This window comes from Vidua macroura, chromosome 2 (genome assembly GCF_024509145.1).
Source record: "Vidua macroura isolate BioBank_ID:100142 chromosome 2, ASM2450914v1, whole genome shotgun sequence".
Taxonomy (NCBI): Eukaryota; Metazoa; Chordata; class Aves; order Passeriformes; family Viduidae; genus Vidua; species Vidua macroura.
Genome location: NC_071572.1, coordinates 31,486,329 through 31,509,137, shown reverse-complemented (window position 1 = coordinate 31,509,137; position 22,809 = coordinate 31,486,329). Strand labels below are relative to the sequence as shown.

Here is a 22,809-nt window from a genome sequence, read left to right as displayed (position 1 = left end):
TGTCAGTCTACAGCATGAACTTACCTGGGTGTAAGAGGCACTCGTGCTTTTTTTTTTTTTTTTTTTCCCCTAAAAGACAGCAGTTGAATAAATTTCTACTCTTCATAGTAATAAGTGGGGTTACTTGGAACTGGACTGAGTAATACCTTGAGCAGCCTCCTCTAACTAGATGTTCTCTGATCAGGTGACTGGGGTGGAGCCTTTGGGGTCATGTCCAGCCTGCATTATCCTGTAGTTCCAAAAGTTGAGCACAATTGGTCCTTACAATGGAAGCAACTGAATTGATCCATTCACACTGTGGGAGTTAACAAACTTGAGTTTGAACTAGTTATTTTAAACATAATTCCTGTTTTTCAAAACCTTTGTGTTAGTATTTCAGCATTGTAATTATTTATGCCAAGACAGAGGATGCAGAATTTCTTCTTGCATAGGGAGAAACCAAAGGAACCAGTGACCATCAGAACTAAAGACCTCCAATTTATCTTTCTAGTCATAAATACAAGCAAAGAATAAACTTGTGTCAGATACGGATTTTTTAGAGGTGGCTGTTAAAATTTTAATGGGATGCAGGATTGCTGTGTATTTCTGTTTTCTCAACTGTCCTTATGGAATAATTAGTCTTTACTGACTGCAGCAAAGATGTGATGCAGCATTTGCATTTAACATTTTTGAAATATGGTTTTAACATTTTCTCTTAAGCAGCCTTGGATAACTGTTGCTTTGGAATATTAAAGGGACTAAACCAGGGTCATGTCTGTCTCTCTCTCTGTTTGGAAACCTTGGATGTAATGGGGCAATAGTAAAGAACTGAAGGATTGCCATGTAATTCCAATCCCTGAAAAGGGAGTAAAAAATTGAGGCGTTTCAGTAGTTTGAGAATTTCCTGCTACAATTACCAGATTAATCTTCTGACTATCATAGATGCATTTTTAATACCTCTCTTCTTACTGCCTGGCATAGCTTGCAGCAGAAAACCATCTGAGAACAGGAGTTTTCCTGTCCTTATCGAAGTGGTTTTAGAGATATCTGAGTGAAATTTAGTGGAAGGAACTGTACAGGAAATGAAACTACACTACAGCTCCTTCTGTCTGTGTGCTCTATGAAGCTGCAAAATGTTATGTAATAGAACTGTTCGTCTGACTCTAATGCAACATACTTTGTTTAAGTCATTTTATAAATGGATCCATTACCTGTTCTTCATGAAGCAATTTGTCTTTGCAATATCTTAAGCATTATCTGAGGGTTCTTTTCAGTTGAACACCTAGGTCTATGTTGAAATGTATGGATTCAGTGTAATAGGATGTGCGTGGACTTTCTAAAGTTACTTAAACTAGAAAAATCCCAGACAACCCTTGGTTATAGGGTTAGGTTTTTTAAAGTTGTTTAAGTGAGGAAGCACAGCTAGTATGATGTTAATCAGATTAAATCACCATTTGAAGGAGTGATGATAGGAGACAAACCTGTAAACAAGCATGGTACCAGTTTAAGTAGTTCACAACATTTCCTAATAAGTGTCATAATATGTTAAATGAATTTAAAGAGTGCTTATCTGAAGCTTGTAAATAAATAGGAAATAATTTAGAAACACAGAAGAAATCTAAGTGAATTAGTGATTTGCACCAAAATACTGTAAAAATATTTACAGGTGGATTTTGTAGATAATGATAAAAACTATCTGGGCAACTAGATAAACTGCAAGGTGTATGGTTTTGGTTTATTTCCAGCAGTGGTTCATGCTCTGCCTCAGAGGCTGGCTACAAGGAGCTCTTCCTGGCTCTGTTCTGGGACCTGTCCTGCTTTAGATCTTTGTCACTGATCTGGAGTTGGAATGTACCAATACTCAAGGGCAAGTCTGCATTTTGGAGAGACCTAAGAAGGACAGAACAATGAGCTGACAGGACCTTCATGAAATCCAAAAAGGACAAGTGGAAAGCCCTTTATATGGGACAGAATAACCACCTGCAGGGAATACAACCTGGAAATGCTGTTCATGAGTCAGCAATGTACCCTGGCAACATACAGGAGTGTAGCCACTGGGCTGAACAACATGATTATTCCTGTTTAGTCAGCACTTAAAAGACCACACCTAAACCACTGCATCCAGTTTTGTTCTCTGCCATCCCACTGGAAGTCTGCAAGGATGGTCAATATGTACATGACCTATGAATGTAGGCTGAGGGATCTTGTGGCAGTATGCCAATATCAAAGTAGTTTGTGGAGCCCGACAGAAATGCACGGCTGGAGCCTGAGACAGCAGCCATAAAGTTAAACAGGAAAGTTTGTTTTGTGCTGGGAGATGATGCTCTGTGATGATCTGAGTAAGAGAGGCACTTGGACACTGTAAAATAGCATTGAAAATTCTGTTTTCATATAGAGAGAATAGTATAGATAATCTTGGATCTCTTTTGATGCTGTGGCACCAAACAGACCTTTGAAGAGTCCACGTGCAACACAGTATGCAGACCCTATCCATAGAAAGGTTACTCTATGTTGTTCTGTTGCTGGATTTCCTTACAAGAAGACAACTCTATTCATAATTTTTGCTGTCAGGTAGAAAGGATGCTCACATGGGAACTTCCATCTGCGCCTTCAGATAAAGCAAGGCCACCCAGGTGGCATAATCGCTGGTGGTGTTGATTGCAGCTTCTCTGTTTCAGAGGGCTGTCTGGGCTCCCCCTGCAGCCACAGACTACGTGCAGCACCGGCCCGACGGCCAGCCCAGACATCCAGCCCAGCACAGGCGTGGGTCTGCTCGGCTTGGCTCCTGCGTGGGTCTGCTCGGCTTGGCTCCTGCATGGATCACTGACTCCCCCGTCTGTCACGGCTTCCGCTAAGGATGGCGATGATCTTCTGTCTTGACATAATGAGTCTGTATTTCACCGTGAGGCTGGTCAGGCATTGAAACAGGTTCTCTATGGAGGTTATGGAATCTCTGACTTTGGAGGTTTTCAAGGCTCAGCTAAATGACAGCCTAAAGTGACATCATCCAAATTCAGCATTCACTGTACTTCTGCAGAAGGTTGAGCTGGATGACAGTCTTAACGTCTGTTCCACCCTCAGTTTCCCCGTCTCAATATTTTGGGTCTTCCCTGTGATCTTAAAACTTAGTTGGAGCTTGCAATAGTTTTGTTGCAGCTGGTGGGAATATCTGTAAGACAGAAGTCTGACTTTTTGTGTAACTCTGGTGAAGTCAGCGCTATGGTAATAGTAATGCAGATATAATTTTGGTAGAAGCAGAGTTGTAATTGTACCAGGAAGCTTAATGGGTTGTTGCATCACTAAAAAAGGGTGATCATAGATAAAAACAAGACCTTGTCAACTGTTCCTTATTTCTGTAGTGGTGGATCACATATACTTGATTTGTCCCCATGTTTTTGTTCTTTCTCTTGAAAAATTTGTTTCAAAAGGAGTATTTGTGTCCCATCTTTCATGTGAAGCATAGCACAGCTATTAGTTTTTTCATTGCCAGCTGCTGGCAGTATAACAATACATTCAGTTGTGGTTTACATGTTAATGAAGATGTATTAAAGTTATACTTAACAATCTGTGCAGCTAATATGTCTGAGGAAATACTGAGAGATTTGGATAGTTAATGTTGTGAAGTTTTCGACTATTCCTTTCTTGCAGTGGAGGACATGGAGTACTTGGTCCTCACTAGAAACCATTTTCTTCTCGTCTGTTTGCTTTGGTATTCTGAACCTGTGTGCAACTTCAATCTGTGGAGCCAGCAACAGGCAGTTTAGAGGTACCAGAAATTACCATTATTTAGTGTATACTAGGAAGCACTGAGGCTGCTCTTGCCCTCTGAGTTGTCTGTCCTAAGAAGATAAGGAAGGGGGGGGGAGGTGTGTGTGTATAACTTTTATATTATGATACAGCTACTTTTATATTATCACATACCTTGTCAGTTGCCTTTTGTGGAGCTTAACTAGGTCAGGATGTGCCCATATACTTTTGGCTGACCTGTATTGTCCAAAATATTAAAAAGATTAATAAACTCCTTGTTTTGGGAGAAAGGTCCAAAACATTTGATGTTAAAGGAGAGATAGTTGTCATTGACAGTCTGAATCTCCACAGGTGAAGTCACTCTGCCAATCAGTACTACTGAATATCATTATCTGATGGAGAAAAGACTTGAAATGAACTTCCAGTTCATCAGGGAAAATTTGATCAGTGTTTTAGTCCTTGATGAGTGCTGTGAATTCTTCCTTTGATTAAATGAAATTTCTCTAGGGAAAAAGACTAGACTAAGGATCTCAGAAATTGAATAAAACATTTATTTATTTAGCGGTATTTAATTAATTGTCCTTTAAAAATACCTGTTTTGTGAAAAAAACCCTCTAATGTTGAATTTAGCAAAGGGGTGCCTATTTAGGTTGCGACTGAGTACTAGGCATATCAAAATAGAAATGAGAACTATTTTTGAGTGAAGCCTTGTCTTAGGGGGCAGCTTAGTGATGATTGAATTAGATTCTCTCCATAACATATTCTGTCACTAAGCCTAAGTGTTTGGAATTATTTGGTGAAATCATGATCTGTGTTGCACCAAGTGTCAACTTAGATCATCACAGCTGTTTGTAAAAGAGTCTGACCAGAAGAGATTATTTATTTACTTCTGAGGGGTAACTGCTTCCAAAGTATTGTGGGTAGCTAAATTGCATTTCTGCAACCATTTAATTTCCCTATGCCTACTTGCACCTTTAATTTCTTATTAATGTTTTTGGAGTGTTCCCCCCAAACTGAAATTTGCCTGTATTGTTTAATTGGTTTTGCTCTGTGTTTTATCTTCTTTCAAAACTTTCAGTTGTTCTTCTCCACCCTTTTCTTCTCTGGTTTTATCAGACCTTGCAGCCAGCTTTTCCCTGCTGGTGGTCTGTGCTCCCTCATGGCAAGTCAACGAGCTGCTGTGCTCAGCAATCAATACGTAGTGTTACTGCCACGTCATTAACACTATGGCTTTAACATCAGATCTTTTCTACCTTTTCCTGGCCTTCAATTGTTGTATTTATAAACTTTATGTGGTGGCTGAACAGGCATTATCTTGCCACTCTTTCACTTGTCGTCAGGCTTAATAGCTGTTTCCAGTGGACATTCGAGTGTTGCCACGGGAGTGTAGGAGGGGTGTGGATACTGTGCTCCTCCCTCTCAATGATACTTCTGTCCGGTAACTTGGTATTAACCGAGTCGCAACTGTTACACAACAAAATCTAAACAATTGTGTTGTTCCTGTACCCTTGTTCTAAAAATTCTTGCAGTTCCACCTTGGTAACTGACCAAGAAAAAAAAAGGAGGGAAGCAAAATCAGGGCAGGGAGGAGAGTAGAACTCTCACTTCGTAGGCTATTGTTTTTGTGCCATAAGATGAGTGATAGAAAGCATTCTCTGTAGTAGCTACCAAGACAGGAGTAAGGATGGAAAACTGAGCAGTGTCCACAGAGCATAAGCTGTAGCTCTTACCTGATTGCATTCACCTTGCCAGCAAGGCATTTTGATGTCAGGAGGTATCTGCCTGGCTCTTGTCACCTTCCTGTTCTGTGGAGGGTTTTTTGGGAACTCTAAAAATTGCATCTTCCTTCCTCTTTTCTATGGCGTGGAGAACAGTGCTTGATCTCTGGCGGTGTTTGTTAAGGTCCTTAATCATCCTGAATGTACCTTTTAGGTGGGTCTTTCCATTGTGTCGATACAACCCTTTTTTTTTTTTTTTTTTGAGTAAGTGGGGGGTCTGTTCAGTGGATCATTTAATGAGAGTGTAAGTTTGGAAGAGTGATGTTAATGGTAATAGCTGAAATTATTGTCATTTAATGCATTGTTCTCCTGAGGCTCCAGAAGCCATGAACTGACTGCTGTTCCTGGCAAGCTACATATTGAATTGTTGCTGTATGCTATAATTGTTTCTATATGCTAAAAAGATTAGAATTTTTTTAAGTGCATGTTATCTTTTTGCACATCAGTATTCAGTGCTACATGAGCAGTAAAACTGCCACAATGAAAAGTTTCTGAGCTAAAACTTGAGAAATTGAGATAAATCCTTAAGAGTCTTTTGGCGGGACTGTTGTTTTCCCCCCTCTCACTGCAGGACAACTTACTTTGTTTTTGAGGGTAGTTCCAAATAATTTTGTGTCTGTACATATTCCATAACAATACATGTATAGGAGTACAATTTAATTTAATGTATTGAAATTTTAAAATTGCCATCATTAGAAAGAATAGAAAGCCACATTTGGTATGGCTCAAAGCAAAAAGAAAAAGGATGCTATTTGCAGATGTTTGTTTTCTCTTTAGCTCCCTTTTAACTTTTTACTCTCTTTAAATGATTTCTGAGAAGTTTCCATGAGTGTCAGGAGTATTGTTCTCTTTGGTGTAAAAATAGCATGCATGAACATTTTTCTCCTGCTTAGAGAATTATTTCTCCTTTTTATTTATTTTTTTTTTTTAATTACTTTAAAGTAAGTTTTCTCATTCATACCCCCTATGAATGCAATTGAGTATTATTTCTTGAGAAGCATTTTGGAGCCAGGAAATAAATATCTTTGGAGAAGCTAATGAAATTTTTGAAAAGTTTAAAAGTAAAGCACCAACTTAAAGCATCTGGCAGCTTTCAAAGTAGTATTTTGGTGGTTTTTTCCAAGTGAAGTTTTATGGCCTTTATTGCTACCACCTGAAATCTGCCATTTAGGCCAATATCAGATAGTTTTTTACACTCGTTACAAAAAAACTAGATGAAAGTAAAAATTGCTTTAGTCAAAGTGGATGGAAATGCACATTTCTGTAAGGTGGAAATACAGGCTGAATAAAAAATAAGCATCTGAGAATAAAAGTGTATGAATAAAAACTAATCTTTTTGTTTGTCAATCTGAAATCATCTAATGCAATTTTGTTAGGAATATAAATAAAAGCAGGTTGTTAGGTGGAGTACATGTTATTTTCAGTGAGCTTTTCTGTTTCTATGTATGTTTGTATCATTTTTTGCAAGGATATATCTATGACAGAACACATCTAATCGGTGTTAACTGAAAAAGAAACCCTGATGCAGTTGCACTGTTTTCTGAAGCGCGAAACACATGTTGTGAGCCAGATGTGTGAGCAGTGGCTTCAGGCTGGAGACTCACTTTCTTCCTTTCTCAGTCTAAGCAGTAGCTTCATTGTCTGTCTGGAGCCTGTGTTCTGAATCAGAATCATACTGTCACTTTCTGTTTCATGGCTAGCTTTAAAAACTGAATTGGTGACTGAATTCCTAAAAATCTGTATCAGTCAACTAAGGGGAAAAGAGATGAGTGAATGAGCACAATGTGATAGCTCTTCTTATTAGGGAAAGGCCTTGCTGGCCAAAGAAGCTTGTCTTTTATCTGAAGGCAGAAATGACACGAAAGTAAGTCAATGAACGATTACATGCAGACTTAGTTGGGTGTTAGTGATATGCTCAGTTTGTGCTGTTGTGTGCAGCAAAGTAGAAATCGTTGTACTTTTCTCCCCGCACTGTGAAATAGTGAGTAGTGTGCTCAGGTATTGCAAGTGATCTACTGTCTCTGTTAAGCTTGTATTAACTTGCATATGAACTTACTTGACTATGCATTGTGTAAAGTCAGAAATTTTTTTAAATGAGTAATACAAAATGAGGGGTTTGATGAAGATTTTGTCTTTTTGTTATTTAGCTTAATGTATTGCTTTCTCATTTCACACGATAATTAAAGTGTATTATCTAAGGATGGTTCTATTTCAAATCTAATATATATAAACAGAAAATACAAATTTGGCCAGTTGGCTTTTTGAGGGATGGTCATTAGAGATTTTAATAATGAAGAAAGTATAAATATGTTTCTGTGTAAAAAGACTTCAAAGTGTGACATTTGTACACATGATCTTTACTGCATTTTGTGTATTTTCTTTGTTGTGATGGCTCTTCCTGAGGTCTGCTGGAAAAATTATTAATTTCCTCTTGTTATGGAGTACTAGAAAATAAACAAGCAAATTGCCTAGGTAGGTGCAGGAGGATTTAGCTGGAAAGCAAGCCTGCTGGCTGGTGATTTTCACTTGCCTGACATTCAGTGTCTCATAAGAGAATGACCTTTTACATCTCCAGTGAACAGTCACCTGTTGGGACGTAGGCAGAAATCCAGGCTGATAGCTGCACTGACTGGTCCGTCTTGGAGAGCAGGCCTTTTTTAAACAGATTTTTTTGTGTTGGACAATGAACTGGGACATGTTTCTTAAGGCTCACCAGACTTCTGTAGTCCTGAAGCTGATTAAAATGGTCACTTGCATTACAGTGTAATACTGTTTCCCCCATCTGTATGGTTATTTTATTTTTTACAATGTAATTTTCCATCCATAATAATTTTATTTTTTCATTCTGTATACACCTACCTGTATTCCCCATGCTGCTCAGTTTTCCACTGTTCAGGATGATTAAAATTGTGTGACTGTACATAAGCAGTTAATTCATAGTGAGAGCTTAAAAATAACTTGTCCAGGTTTAGTTCTGCACTTCAACCAACAGTGATACAAATGTAGCAATTACAATTACATAGACAGAGGTGAATGGTATTTAGCACATTGGAATTGGCTCATGTAGTTACCTTGAAGTGAGCTTAGTCATTAAGACTTAGAAACTGGACTTTAAAAAAAAACGTAATGTAAATTAGTAATTATTTAAATAATTGATGTTTCCCTATTTTGGTAAGATAAGGCACTATTTTTAGAATTGGGAGAAAATTAATTTACTAGATACAGGTTTGTATAAATCCAGTTTATAAGAAAGAAAACTGGTTTAGACAAGACTTAGGAAAGAAAACAGTTCTTGCAAGCATGTAAGAGAATATATAGAGATCATTAACATAAAAATAAATCAATGCAGTGCTGTTGAGTAGCTATTCCAGAGCTAAGTTATATTTCAGAATAGTGTTTTTATAAGTATGTATGCCAGAATATACTTCCCTATTAAAATGAAAAAATTAATAGTGGCTAAAGGAAAGATAAGTGTGCAAAGCCACCTTAAAAATCAGATCTCAGTCAGAGTAGGCCTCATAAACTGTGAGCCATGGAGATTATTTTGTTGTTGTTGTGCACCAAGAGCCTTGGCATATTCACTGCTCTCACATTGCATGCAAATTTATTCTGTTTTGTGTAATTCAGTCACAGCTAAAGACTGGTGTTGGCTAAAGTGATTTTGATATTAAGTTCTTGTTTGCTTTGGAGATGTGTAGGATTTTAACATTTTCTTGTTATTTGATGGTTTATAGGTCTGTATTTTTCTTGGTTTAGCCCCAAATATGAAAGGCTTGGACAAGAGGCAGTCACAATAGGGATGTGTTTGAGCAAGATTTCTCTATTAGGTGTATAAACTTGTGAAAAGATGCTGCTTAAGCTTTGACGAATTTAAGTTAATTCAGCTACTGTTGGTTTAATTTTTGTCATGTTAGGTGTTTACTGTCAAGAACTGTGATGCTGTTGGAAAGGACAGGGGAAAGCATTTAGGAATCTGCTGGCAATAATGACTAGATAGTGCTTTCACTGTTCCAGAAAGTTGTGGTTTGGGGACTGGGGGCTATGGTTGTGTTGATTGGTTTTCTTTTGCCATTTTTTAAAGAGTTTGCAATGCTTGGAAAGTGCTGTCAGTAGAATAAGCTGTTCTGGAGCAAGTGGAAAGACTAGGATCATGGTCTTTTTCTTGTATCTTTTATGGGCTTTTCATAGTAAAGCTGACTTAATCAAAGAAGTTGCATTTTAAAGGTTGTAGATTGAAAACAGAAAATGAAACTTAGAGTATTTTTAGTGTTAGCTTCTATGTATTCTGTTAGTAGTGACCTACTGTCTGAAAAGAGGAAACCAAGAATACACAAGCTAGAAGCTGAAAAAAATTGACCCTGAAATAATATAATATCCTAGTAGCGAGAGTGACTAAAATTGTTACAGATTCTCATGAATCTCTTACATTTGCTTTTCGCAGAAGTTGAAAGGATAGAGGTTTTGTCTTGAGAGGAATTTATGTATACCTCTCAGAAGAAAGTATTCTGTTCATCATAGGTGAAGAGGAAATGAGACTAAGATTCTTCTGGCCTTGAAATCTGCGGATATGAATATGTATCCTTTTCCTTCTTTGGTCCATGAACATTTAAAGTTTGACTAATAGCTATTATAATAACCCTTCAGGGCTTCAATTGCCTATAGGGTCAGGAAGAAATTATTTTCCTAATGTGTAATTTGGCTTCTTGGCTGCTGATTTGTGCAGTGGCAGATCACACTGTGACAGCTGAAATGCTTCCAACCCCAAATATTATGTTGTGCCCCTCTTGTAGCAGTCACCAGTCATGGGGCAGGGATGACTGAAATGGCACAGGAAGAGTTGTTAATTTGCTGCATTTTACTATTCCAGAGTATTAAAGTACTGGTTACAGTATTAGCCTGGCAATGGACCATGATGGTATCAACTTAAACTTTGGGAAGAAGTTTTCCCAGGGGAAATTGTTAGGGACTTAGCAGAAAACAGTCATCTTCCTCTGTAGCATGGGGAATGGTTCACCTAATAAAGCATACCCAATGATCTCATACTTAATTACTTACAGTGACTTTGCACATTGATAATAACCTATTGTCTATTGGTGACATATGTATTTTGTGTAAAAGGGTAGTAAAAACTGGTTTTGGGCTTGCATTGCTAAGTTTGTGAACTTGCTTAGGTCAGGTAGCACAATGGCAAAAGATGAGCAACTGCTTCTAATTCTGGAACAGGCAAAAAACGTACTCACAAGGGCACTGTCAGCATTTCACTTTGAAGAAGACTTTGTCATCTCCGTGGTCCATGTTGGATGGTTTGAGAGCTGCTCTTAGAGGGATTTGGATGACTCTTTATGACTCGTCAGTGGAGGTTTTTTAAAATGTAATTAGTTTTGCCTCATTTGAATCAGGTGATTTGTTGTTTCATCCTGAGTTGAGAGTCTGAGAAGCCAGTTGCAAAAACAAGCTTTCATCTCATTAAGGTATATGTATTTACTTGCCATTTCCTTGCTTTGATGAAATAACCAATAGAGAGAAATGCAGGCTTGAAAGTTAGTCTAAACCAAAATGAAAGGTATAACCACAGCAACTTCATCACCATCTTGGTTGAGATGTGTCTGCTGTGAAATGGACAGCAGCCAGACTTTGCAGTGCATCTGACTTCACCTGGCACTGTCATCTGCTCTCTGAAAACATTTCTTAAATTATATAACAATGAATAGCACTTCTATTTAACAGTGTTATCTGCTCAAAATGTTCTGTAACGTCTGTTGCTTTGTTCATAAGTTGTAAAGATGAAATAACTAAAGAGTGGCTGAAAAAGTGTTAGAGGCTTATAGAAGGTCTGTCTGCATTCAAGATGCTTGGGTGGAAAACTTGGGCTAATTTCTGGGGGCTTCAGTGTGTGTTATCCTTGTGGAGGAAGTGTTGCTGCTTTCTGCTCTTTGGACTGATAATGCATCGTATTTAAATCAGGGGAAAAAAAGCCTCAAAAATACTAAGAATTGGTGATTAGGTGAAATAGCTTTTATGTTTTGCTGGTTGTTAATAGATCATTTCTATAAAATGTTGTTTTCTAATGACTTTTTTTTTGTTTGTGCCTAATGTCACAATCAAGTGTTGTGTATTCTCTGTTTCCAAACTAGAGATCTAGATAGCAGTAGAATGCCAAAAAGTCCAGCTTCAGAGGTGCAGTTCCTTTTGATTAATAGGAAGGTTTGCTTGTATCTATAATTTCTTAAATTGTGAATGCTGAACTTCCAATAAATCAATTACATGAGAAAACATAATTTGATTCTGTATTTCTGCCCAAGTTAAAAATGGATAATTTTCCCTCTGTGCTAGTTAATCTGTAATTTGGGGTTCTTGTGCAGAGGATAAGCATGACACTTCTGTGAAATCACTATTAACTGTCACACTCTGCATTTAACCTAACATGTCAAAGCTTAATTTTCTTACATCTTGCACTACAATACACTTAGCCTTTTTTTCAGTGATTTTAAAACCAAAATTAGACCATGAAATTAATGTCTTGCATCATATGTATTGTCAGTTAAATTGAGAAGAATTCACTTGTTCTTTGTTCTGGCATTACACTTTAAACTGGCAGACGAATTCCAGTAATTTAAGTTTTAAAAGCACAAAATTTCATAAATTGTAGGACTTGTTTTTGTAACAGCTCTTCAAATGCTGTTTTGGTTTGTTTGTTTTTTGTTGTTTTTTTTATTTTACTCTCTTACCCTATGTTCTGTATAGCTCTTCAGTATAAATGATTGACCAAACTCCTGATTCTTGGATCAAGGATTGATTTTTGTTTGTTTTGAGTAACATTAAGGTAATAGCAATAAGCACACACAAAAAAATACTAACTTATTGCTGACACTACTGACTAGGATTTCTCATGGCACTGTAAATATTGCAGTGTCAGCGTAAATATTGCAGGATGTGTGTTGCTTATGAGCTCTCCCTTTCTCCTCTATGGTGATTCTCACACTCCACCTGAGCTGGGCTTTTTCAGCCTGTGCACATTAGAACTGTGTGATATGGTAGCTTGAAAAATAATTGTATAAAACTTTGCTGTTTGGGGATCTTTTAAATTTGTTTCAGGGTTTTTACATACTAAAAGAGACTTTTGGAGATGATAGCAATCTTTGTCTTATGTTAACTTTTACTTTAGGTCATACGAAATCAAGGTTGTAGAGCTTGTGCCTTTAAGGAGAAGGTATTGAAATGTGTGGGGAAGTCAGGGATGCAGAATATGTTAAGTAGCATAGTGAATTTTGGGTACTGAGTGAGGTGTCACCAAAGCAGCCACTGAAGAAATGTTTGGGACAAGTATATGTCAAAACTAATGTTTCTCTATATGGTAGGTGCCTTTACTACTGTCTACCAAGAGTGCTTTTTGTTTTCTGAAAGTACTGACACTTTTTTTGTTTAAAGCATCATAGAGTGGCATTGTTGGTGATGGTATAATAAACAAAGATTCAAAGTAGGAGATAAAGGTCTAAGTCTCCTTTTTCAGACTAGGATTCAAAATCCATCTTCCAGAAGCACACAGTGTGCTTCTGTGTACTGGGAAATCTTTAATTTCTTCCTTTTGAAGTTGTTCCTCTTTGTGGAAAGAGAGGAATGTTATCACTCTCTTATTCATCTAGCACAAATGGTACATGGTAAAGACAGTCATGGAAAAAGGACATGGGGTAGAGGAGGAGTTATATACAGAACCTTTTTTTTTAAATACAATTTTCTCATTTGAGATTACTGCTGCATTTTATTCTAAAGACCTCGTGTGTGTATCTGAGTAGATTTTTGGGGAAAAAATGTAGAACTCTTAGAACCTTTCTTTCCTCTTTAAATCATACTCATTCTTGTACAGATTATTATAATTTACAGGAAGGGCAATGCCCTTATTTCTTTGTCTTTAGAAGAAAGTTGAATTCCCTACATTTTAAGAGGAATTGAAAAACAATTGCCTGACCAAACATGTAGAGGAAATGAGTGGAGTGTTTGAGGATCCTATATTTGACTGAGGCATGAACTTTTCATGGAGTTTAACCTTATGATACAAACACTTCAAAACTGTTTCAAATTTTAATGTGTTCCTGTCAAGATGGAGAGGATTATTGCCATGCCAAGGATTAGGCTGCAGTGTGAAGGAGGCTTTCCAGATGTACAATAAAGATTATTGGTGTGTAAATGAAACAGAAATTCTGTTTGTGTCTGAACTCTGTCTGAGCTTAGATGTATTAAACTCATTTGTTCAGGAACCAAGCCTGTCGTATTTGTTGAAGTTTGGAGTTGGCTTGGTACAATCACTCTTTTTTGGGACCCTAGGAGAAGTCATTCCCTTTAGAATTTAACATTTATAAGATAAAACACTAATTTGCCAAGTGTGGTACTTCTCAAGCAAAGTTAGCGTCACAGACTTGTGTTTGTTATTTTGGTAGATTATACATTATTATTTTGGTTTGTCATAGCTCTGTCTACAAAATGAAGATGTTTAATTTTTTCTCCTGATTTAGTAACAAAATGGATTTTTGTTAAATTACTTAATTTTTTGTTTATCTTTGCAGCTTTCATCCAGTCGGATGGCATAATAGAAATGCTACGTTTTGATGAAGGAGACCTATTGCAGGTATGTAATCTGAATAAATTGTCTGATCTAGCAATGTTGCATCTTTTTGATAGCTGCTTTTTGAACTCATGGGTTTGTGGAGTTCTGAAAACAAGCAAGCATTAAGCTCAAGTCCACAGAACCTTTGAACTTTCTAGTTACGTTCAACAGCATGCTTCAGTGTGGCCAGAGATTCTGTTTTCTTGATGCTTTGTCTTGGTAAAACTCGTGGGTTTTACCACAGGTTCTCTCACAGGTTCTTCTTTCTTTCTCAGAAAAATTGGGGGATACTTTGTGTTTAAGGCTCATCTTGATCTAGAGGTGTGATGCAACTGGCTAACTCAGCTGTAGGAACTGCAAGTGTTGCAAGATTCACAAACCTAAAGGCAGTTCCTGGGACCAAGTTACCACTGGGTTTAAAGAAATTCTAATTACTAAAGTAATTACTGTTGCAAACAGTTGTTTTTCATGTATAATGTTGCCATTCCTGTTAGTTTTCTTTTTGTCTGAGTTAAAACAGGAAAAAAGTTAATTTTAAAGAATATATGCTGAAATTTTGAGATGGTGGAAGTAGCTGGGATGACATACACAGGAACATGGCTTGATACTAGAGCTACGTAGCTGTGAAGTTCTATTGACTAGGATTTCATATGCATGTATTTTGTGGATTGCATGTATGTTGAGAATATTTTTCTTAAAATTCCTTGATGGTGATAGTCTACTACTTGAAAGAGAGCAGAGGCGTTACTAATGCAGTGCTTGATTTATAATTCCTGTCTCCTGTGTAGTTGAGAAAAGTCAATATATGCATCAACATATTACATGTTTCAGATTTATGATGTCTTGTTTTTTCCCTGCCTACCAAGTTGTTTAGGTTGGTTTTTTTCTTTCTTCAATTCTCAGTCCTTAATGTAACTCAAGAATATTTTACTGTAGATATTAAGACTGTAATGTACAAGAGTAAGACACTTCAAAATTATGTAAACTGGTTACAGGAAACATTGCAGTTAAAAACAAATAAGAAACCCCCACTACAAACCCCTCAAAAAACCCCTCCCAAAGCAAAATGCCCTACCAAACAAGCAAACAAAAAAGCATCAGGTTCTTCATTAGCCAGTTGTTCAGCTGTCATGTGCTAAACATATTCTCATAGTAGATATCTGTGTATAGGCTTATGTTTGAATGTGTAGAGTGGTAGAAGTTTTCTATATAGTAGTTACAGTTTCAATTATCAAAGATTTCAACTGTGAATATTTCTTTAACTTGCATGAAGATACTACATATCACCATAAATATAAGGAAAAAACCCACAAGGCTTAGTTTCATTTCTTTTACATGCTCTACTAGAACATATTTTGACACAAGGGGTTTAATAAAAACAACAGAGACATCGTTGGCCCAGTGTTTAAGGTAATGATAGATGATAGGTAGCTGCATTCACTCATATATATTTTAAGTGTTCCTATCTCATCAGGATTATTTTTTAAGCTAATTCAAATTAATTTAAAAAATCTGTAATTATCTTACTCATTTTAGCACTATTAAACACTGGTTATTAGACTAGAAAGAAATGGTGCTGCTGTGAGCCACTCAATAAGTTATATAAAGATAGGAAAGTAAAAGGATTGTTAATTATACTAACTATTGCAAGATGTAGCAATATTATTATGGTGGGACAAAGTCAAGCAATTCTGCATTGGGCTGCCACTTCTCTTATTAAATTGTTGAATCTTTGATTTAAAACAAAACAAGAGAGACAAAATTTCTGATAAGTAGTTTGTATGTTTTATGTTATGGTTGTGGCTCTTAAGCCAAATATACCTATATAAATGAAACTACTTCTTTTTAATGAGAATGATAACATGTATTGTTTTCTCTAGCTTACAAATTATTTGGGTATTTTCATGTAGATATTAATATGGTGACATCTTGTGACTACTTCCTGCAATTAAAAAAAAGCAATTACACTGTTGTGAAACTATACTTATGTCTTGTGAACAGCAATTACTAAAGTTTTAAACCTACTGTGATGTCATTGGCTGTTTCTCTTTTGGGCTTTCCATAAGCTTTCACAAATGTCTGTTGTTCATTACAAATACTGTGATGTAGTAGTAAATCAGTGTTGTCTAATGTTATGTCACCTTCAAACAAATGTTGTGGTTTTTTTAATATAAAAAATAACCAATTTAGTACATCAAGTGATTAATAATCATTGAGCTATCAAAGCCATCTCCAGTCTTGGTTTATCTCGACTTCCCCCAGGAATCTGAATCTGATATCTTTACAGTGGAAGTAAGCTATTTCTTGTTTGAAAGTTGTTTTACAAGTAAAGTAAATCAAATGCCAAGCCTTGAATAATTTTATTTTTAGGGACTTCTGCCACTTCCTTCCAGTTACTGTGGACCCTCTTGATACTGTTTTTTTGTACTAATTTGGGCTACATCCTGTTGGTAAAATACTACTTATGTCTTTCAATCACACTTGAGGAATTTTGTTGTGAAAAATGAATGTGTTGAAACGCTTGGTTTGACCAGTCTGACTGAAAACTGCTATTTATTGAAAGAGAATAAATCTTTAAATATTTAAGTAGAAAAGCATTTCATTGGTAAAAATAAACTGACATGGAAATTTCATGAGCTCATGCTACTGGATAACTAGCAAAAGTAGAGACTGTACTCTCTGGGTGTGAACTTAAAGTTTGTGGTTTAGAAAGTGCTATGCTGTGTAGTTCAACCTTCTGAGAAAAGTGAGAATTCTGTTCTTTAGCATATGTGTTCAGATTAAAGGTTTATATCTAAATAAATTTATGCTAGTTCTGCCTGTGGATTAAATTAAAATAACAAGGGAATTTCTTAATTCTGTCTATTCACATGAATTGGTCCCTTTAAGAACTCAACTTCTTGAACTCCTCAAATAATTCATTTAGATCCTGAAATAGGGTAAGAATAATATTAATGAAAATGCAGTGTAGGGTTTGGGGTTTTTTTCAACAGCAGATGGTTTGCAGATGTCTGTATAGTTGTTTGGCACTTCAGAGTCATAGACTTAGTTGATTGTAAAGGACTTTGGGACATCACATATTCATTTTTCAGGTGGTGTTGTGTGTAGATAGGCTATACCTGGCAGGTGCCTGACTCTTCCGTTCTTAAAACATCTAGAGAAGTATGTAAGTTTCATGCCTAAGCTGGTTTTGCTGCCACTTTTTTCTCAAAGGTATGTGTACTTGGGTTTTTTGTTAGGTTGTTTTGCCTCTTCATCTTGATAATTTTGTGCTGAAATCTACCTACAGCTTCTTCATGCAAGTTTTTTACAACACTCTAAATTTACTGGATTTTTTATTTGTCACTACTTAACGTGTAGCATTTATTTGAGACATTGTGCTCAGAGAGAGGACAGAGTAGTTCCTTCCCTGTCTAGTAACGCTTGTTTTAGTAATGCCAAAACGAGTTGTAAGTTTTGACAGTATTTTGTTTGCTCATATAGTTTGTATTTCACTGTGCTTTCCAGGCACATTTTTTTTTTCTTTAGTGTGCTATCAGTTACTCCCTTCCCAGTTTTAGATTTAAGCTCTCCTTCAGCTGAACTTTGCTACGTCAGTGTCAGGCCATTCCCTCCATTTGTTGTCCTGATTATTTGAACCCTTGTGCAGATCTGACAGATGCTTCATGTCTCTGACAATGATGTCATCTGCAACTATTAGGAGGGCTGAAATAAACTACAACTGTTACTTTTAAAAATTTGTCCTTTTATGTTAAGCCAACATACTAGCTCACTTTTTGAGGACTTTACTTTGAAAAATGAATGGTAAAGGAAAATTTATTTTTCAGAGCAAAGTTTTCTTCAGGATGTTTAGAAAGTACTTCTGCATATGTAGTAGTGGTATTTTTTAAGTAGTGTTTTGCTAAAATAAGAAAAGAAAGTGGCAAGACTTTTCAGTCGAATTATCTTAACATGAATCTGCCACAATAATCATAAGTGTTTGCAACCATTTTTCACAGGTAAACTCCTAGAAGTTATTTTACTGATATTTACTGGTTTGCAGACTAGCTGAAATAGTGGGAATAAAGAAAGCCTGCATGCTTATATATACTTAATACATATTTGCTGTCTTTGTTCATAAACTGCTGTAAACTGCTTGTTACAGACTGATAGCAAGAATTACAATGGCCCTACATGACAAAGAGACAGGACCTTAATATGACTTACTGTGGCTTTGTAACACAGAAGACGTGGGACCGAATTACTTTTGTAGGACTCAACTGTGTTGATCTCTTACTGGTGGAAGTTTAGTATTTTGTGCATGATCTATACTTCATTCTCAGTGGCACAGCAAAGAATTCTCTTAACACAACTGGCAAGCTTTCAGTTCTGGTGTATCAGCAATAGTGTTTTCAGGGAGTAAAGTCTAAGCGTGTTTTTTAATTAACTCTATTTTTCATATTATATATTGACTTTTTAAAGGGATTTGATGTGATCTTCATTGATCTGTGTAGCCCAAGTGTTAGGAATACAGGCTTGTAGGTGGGCAGTAAAGAGGCTGGACCATTGACCTTGATGGATGTATTCTACAGGACAGAGTTCAGCTAGCAGTTAGTTACCTGTGATGGAGCTTGGTAGTGAGGACAGCATTGCTCAGTGCTGTCTTTAGCAGCCTGGTTGGTGGCATGGAGAGTACTCTCATTGAGTTTAGAGATGCTATGAAATTGGCCAAAGTAGCTGTTACACTGGAAGGCAGGGCTGCTATTCAGGGGACCTTCAGCAGGCTGACACGAACCTCATGACCTTCAACTCTGACAAATGCAAGGCCTGCACCTGGGAGGGAGCAACCCTGTGTGACAGGATAGGCTGGGCTGTGGCAGCAGCACTGCAGAAAAGACATAGGGGGGTTCTGGTAGAGAACAGGTTGAACATAAGTTGTCCATGTGCTGTTGTAGCAAAGACAACTGCCAGCCTACTGAATTGTGGACAAATGTGGACCCAGAAGATAAAGGGTGTGATTTTCCCCCCTTCTATTGGGCTGTAGCTGAGTATTGTGTCTAGTCTGAGCTACCCAGTGTAAGGAAGGCACTGCTATACTGGAGCAGGCACAGCAGAGTAATACAGGATGGTTTATTGGGGATACCAATATTTCCTGCAGGAACACGCCCAGGCTTGCCCGGTTTGCTGAGCTCAATGGCAGCAGCTGGGGTGGTTTAACCCCAGAGACACCCTTTAGCTCACCCAGAGGCTGCAGGCGGCTGCAAGCTTGCCAGAAACCCCAGCGGATGGTATTCCTCAGTGGAGAGACTTTGGGCTGTGGTGAAGGAAGGAGTCACTTCAGCCAGAGGGTTAAATCCAGAGTGTTTATTCCAGCTTCGAGCTTCTTAATCCACTAACAGCTCCAACAGAAGTCCCGACCGACCGCATGGCCGGTGCCCGGTTTTATCCTGGGGGCAGGGGGAAGGGCAGGGGCAGGGAATTAACCACCCAGGTGAGGGGAGATGGGTCCCAGGGAGAAAAAGGCACCTAGATTGCCCAATACTCCCTGGGGGGCAGGGGGAATCTTTTGAATCTACCAATCACACGATGCCCTGTCTGGACTTCTTCCAAGATTGACAAGTAGGGCTCACAGCAGGAGTTGGAGTGGGGGAAAGGGGAAGGGCTTATACATCTAGGAGGGAGAAGACACACCACAACAATGGATGGGGGCTGGAAGGCATCTCATGTTAGGATACATTTTTTTCAGCTATTAGGAGAAAAGACCAAGAGGAAAACTGGTTGCTGTGGGCAGCGTGGAATTAACAGGAACCAGATTTTTCATTGTGTGCAGAGAAAGGATGAGAAACTTTGGACAGAGATTTCCATTCAAGAAAAAAAAAAAAAAACTTTTAAACTTGAGGATGTTCAAACACTGGACCAGGTTATTAAAAGAAGTTGTAGGAATTCTATCTTTTGAGATACACAAAACATGATGGCCCAAAGCTCACCTGCACTAATGAGATCTCCACTGAGCAACAGCTGACTAGATGGCCTCTGGAGCTTTCTTTCCCGTGTGTGTGATTTTATAACAGAGTAAGAGCCATCTTAGTTCATTGCGTGGCTTGTGAGCAGCTGAAGTTCTTCTCCTTCTTGTGCTGGAAGAGTTGCCATCCCCAGGCTTTAGATTAAAAATAATTGGTGCTCAGGAGTGACTGTTGCAAAGACAGTGTCAACAGCTGTTGCATCAGCTACAGTCAACTGATGAGGTTTTTGTGAGCTTGGGTCATGAAAGACCAAGGCAAGAATTACTTCAGTCCACTTTCATCTACTTTTCAGATTACAACATTCATTTTTTCATTACCTTAAGCAAGATATATCTCATTAATTAAGTTTATTTTAATTATACTAATTATTAGCATACAGCTCATGAAGATTTAAGAACAATGAAGATTTAAGCTGCCATTTGTGAATCACTTTTGTAACTATCTCTCAACATTTAGTTGCAAGCAGGACATACCTCTTCTACAAGAAGGACCCAGCTATGAAATAGTGATATGTAAAATGTTCTGAGTCTTTTAACTGCAACAGTCTTTTAAATTGGTGTGGATACTGTCTTGTATAGGAATATAGAAAACTTTGCTTGTTGAGAATTTTATTTTAAAGAAATATATTTGGTGTTGGAAATCCAAGAGGGTGTGCCTCCTTGCATTGCCCCACATGTCCTTGTTGAAGACTTCTGAGCTCTACTTTAGTTGCTTAAACATAGGTAACCAGTGCTATTTGAGATGTCCTGGGCATCTACATGGACCTGGAAGATGTGGCACAGGGTGTAGGAGAAACTGTGTCCTTCTGGATGTCGGTCTGGGACCAGGCAGGCTGCCCTAGGACATTTATCTCAAGTGGCAGCAGATGCCTATGTTTAGATGACTGAATGTAGTGCTAGGTAATATGACCTCTTACCAAGAAATGAAGAATAGCTATTATAACAAATTGATGAGACATTAAAATTAACTTGGTGGTTGTGACTGTTTCTTTGTTTACTGGGATTTTTTGTTCTCATGTTCTGGCTGAATTTAACAACATGAATATTTCTTTAGAGATGGCCTTCAGGCTGTGAGGTTTGGGTTTTGATTCTCTATGTATGCAAGATTGTCTGGTGTCTTCCATAATTATACTGAACCTTTAAAGTGTACTTTGAGATACAGACTCTCAGTGAAATCTGTCTTGAGAATATAACCCTGTGGAGAGAAACTATTCTTAAGTCTTGAAACCATGGTGTTGGCTGACTGCCTTCAAATTTTCTAGCTCACTGTGTGCAAGTTTTCTCAAGATCTTTATACTGAAATTCTTTGATTTATAGTTTAATCCTTCTAGGGTTATGTAAGAGATTAAATTAAGGCATGATACTGTTAGGAGCAACAGCCTAAATGTTATCTGCTGTCTTTAAATTTAAAAAAAAAAATTAAAAAAGAATCATCTATCTTCAAGTCTTGAACATAAATGCCCAGTACTGGTAAAAGGGGTGATTTTTCCCTTTCTCACTTTTCCCCCATTCAGTTGTATATTTCTACTGTTCCTTTTGTGCTGACCTTAGGTTTTGTTGTTAGGGATTTGGGAAATTAATCCAATTAAAGGGATTTTTTTCCTGTAACTTATTATATATCTTAAAATATTAAGTGTACACATGCATCATACTTCCTGACCTCTACATTTCAATATTTTGTTATTTGTAATGCTTTTCCAGTACAGATAAGATTTAATAAATGTTTCATATAAATCATATTTTACTAATTCTGTTCTTTTACAATGTATCCTTTATGGAAGAAAATATTAAGCTGCATTTTTTAAAGAGCACAGTTTTATTTCTCTTTACCTGATAAACCAACAGTATTAAGCAAAGCCCGTACAATAAATAATGGATTGACAGGTACATGGCTTTAGTTCCTGACAGTTTTGTGCAGTCACACAGGCAAAATAGCAGGCCAGACTGCAGTACAGTAGGTCCACAATTATACCTGGAGATCAAATTAAAAAAAAAAAAAAAAAAGTGTTTAGGACTTGTAACTGAACACAGTTGTATGTTTTTGTTTACTGCATGACTTGAAAGATTGACGTGTAATAAAAATGAGTGATAATTATAGAAACTGCCACATGAGATTTATTTTTGGTTTAGTTCCATGATGCTATAGTTGCTGAAGTTGGTATGCTATTTCTTTACTCTTGATTGACGCTGATCCAAAAAACGAACTTTAAAAACCCCAGCAAAATTCACACAACAAAATACGCACAAAAACAAGCAAACAGAGTAAAAAGCAAGCAACTCCTGCTCAAAAAGCAGAAAGTGTAATTAAAATGAATTTATAATATTGTTGTATTTAAAGGACATCTGAAAGCAAAAACAAGGCTTTTCCTTGTAACCATGAATTTTTGATGGATTTTTGCTCTTAAGTATATCTCAGAAATACCAGTCTTAGTAGACTGATTTATGATTTTAAATCTGATCTCAGATATTCGACTTAATATTTTCATAGCAAATCAGTAATTTCAGAATATAGGGGAAAACCTTGGGTATGCAGTCAGATAATTCAACTCCCAGCAGTTAACTGCAGCCATGGCAATGTAGTAGTTGCACTTTTGTCAATTATGAGTATTTCCATTTATTTCTGCATTTTTTTCTCGAGTTAAATTTGATCTCCACTACCCTCTGTCTAAAAGTTGGCCTGGGTGGGATCTTAGACTGAGTCT

The 22,809-nt window shown here is 37.2% G+C and overlaps 1 protein-coding gene across 2 annotated transcripts in view; it reads left to right on the top strand.

Moving 5' to 3' along the window:
- TMEM131 (transmembrane protein 131) overlaps nt 1–22,809 on the top strand; it is a 93,791-nt gene that overhangs the window by 5,802 nt on the left and 65,180 nt on the right. For both annotated transcript variants that reach the window (XM_053970028.1, XM_053970027.1), the window contains exon 2: nt 14,066–14,127. In XM_053970028.1, coding sequence (XP_053826003.1) covers nt 14,066–14,127 — 62 coding nt within the window. The remainder of the gene's footprint in view (nt 1–14,065; nt 14,128–22,809) is intronic.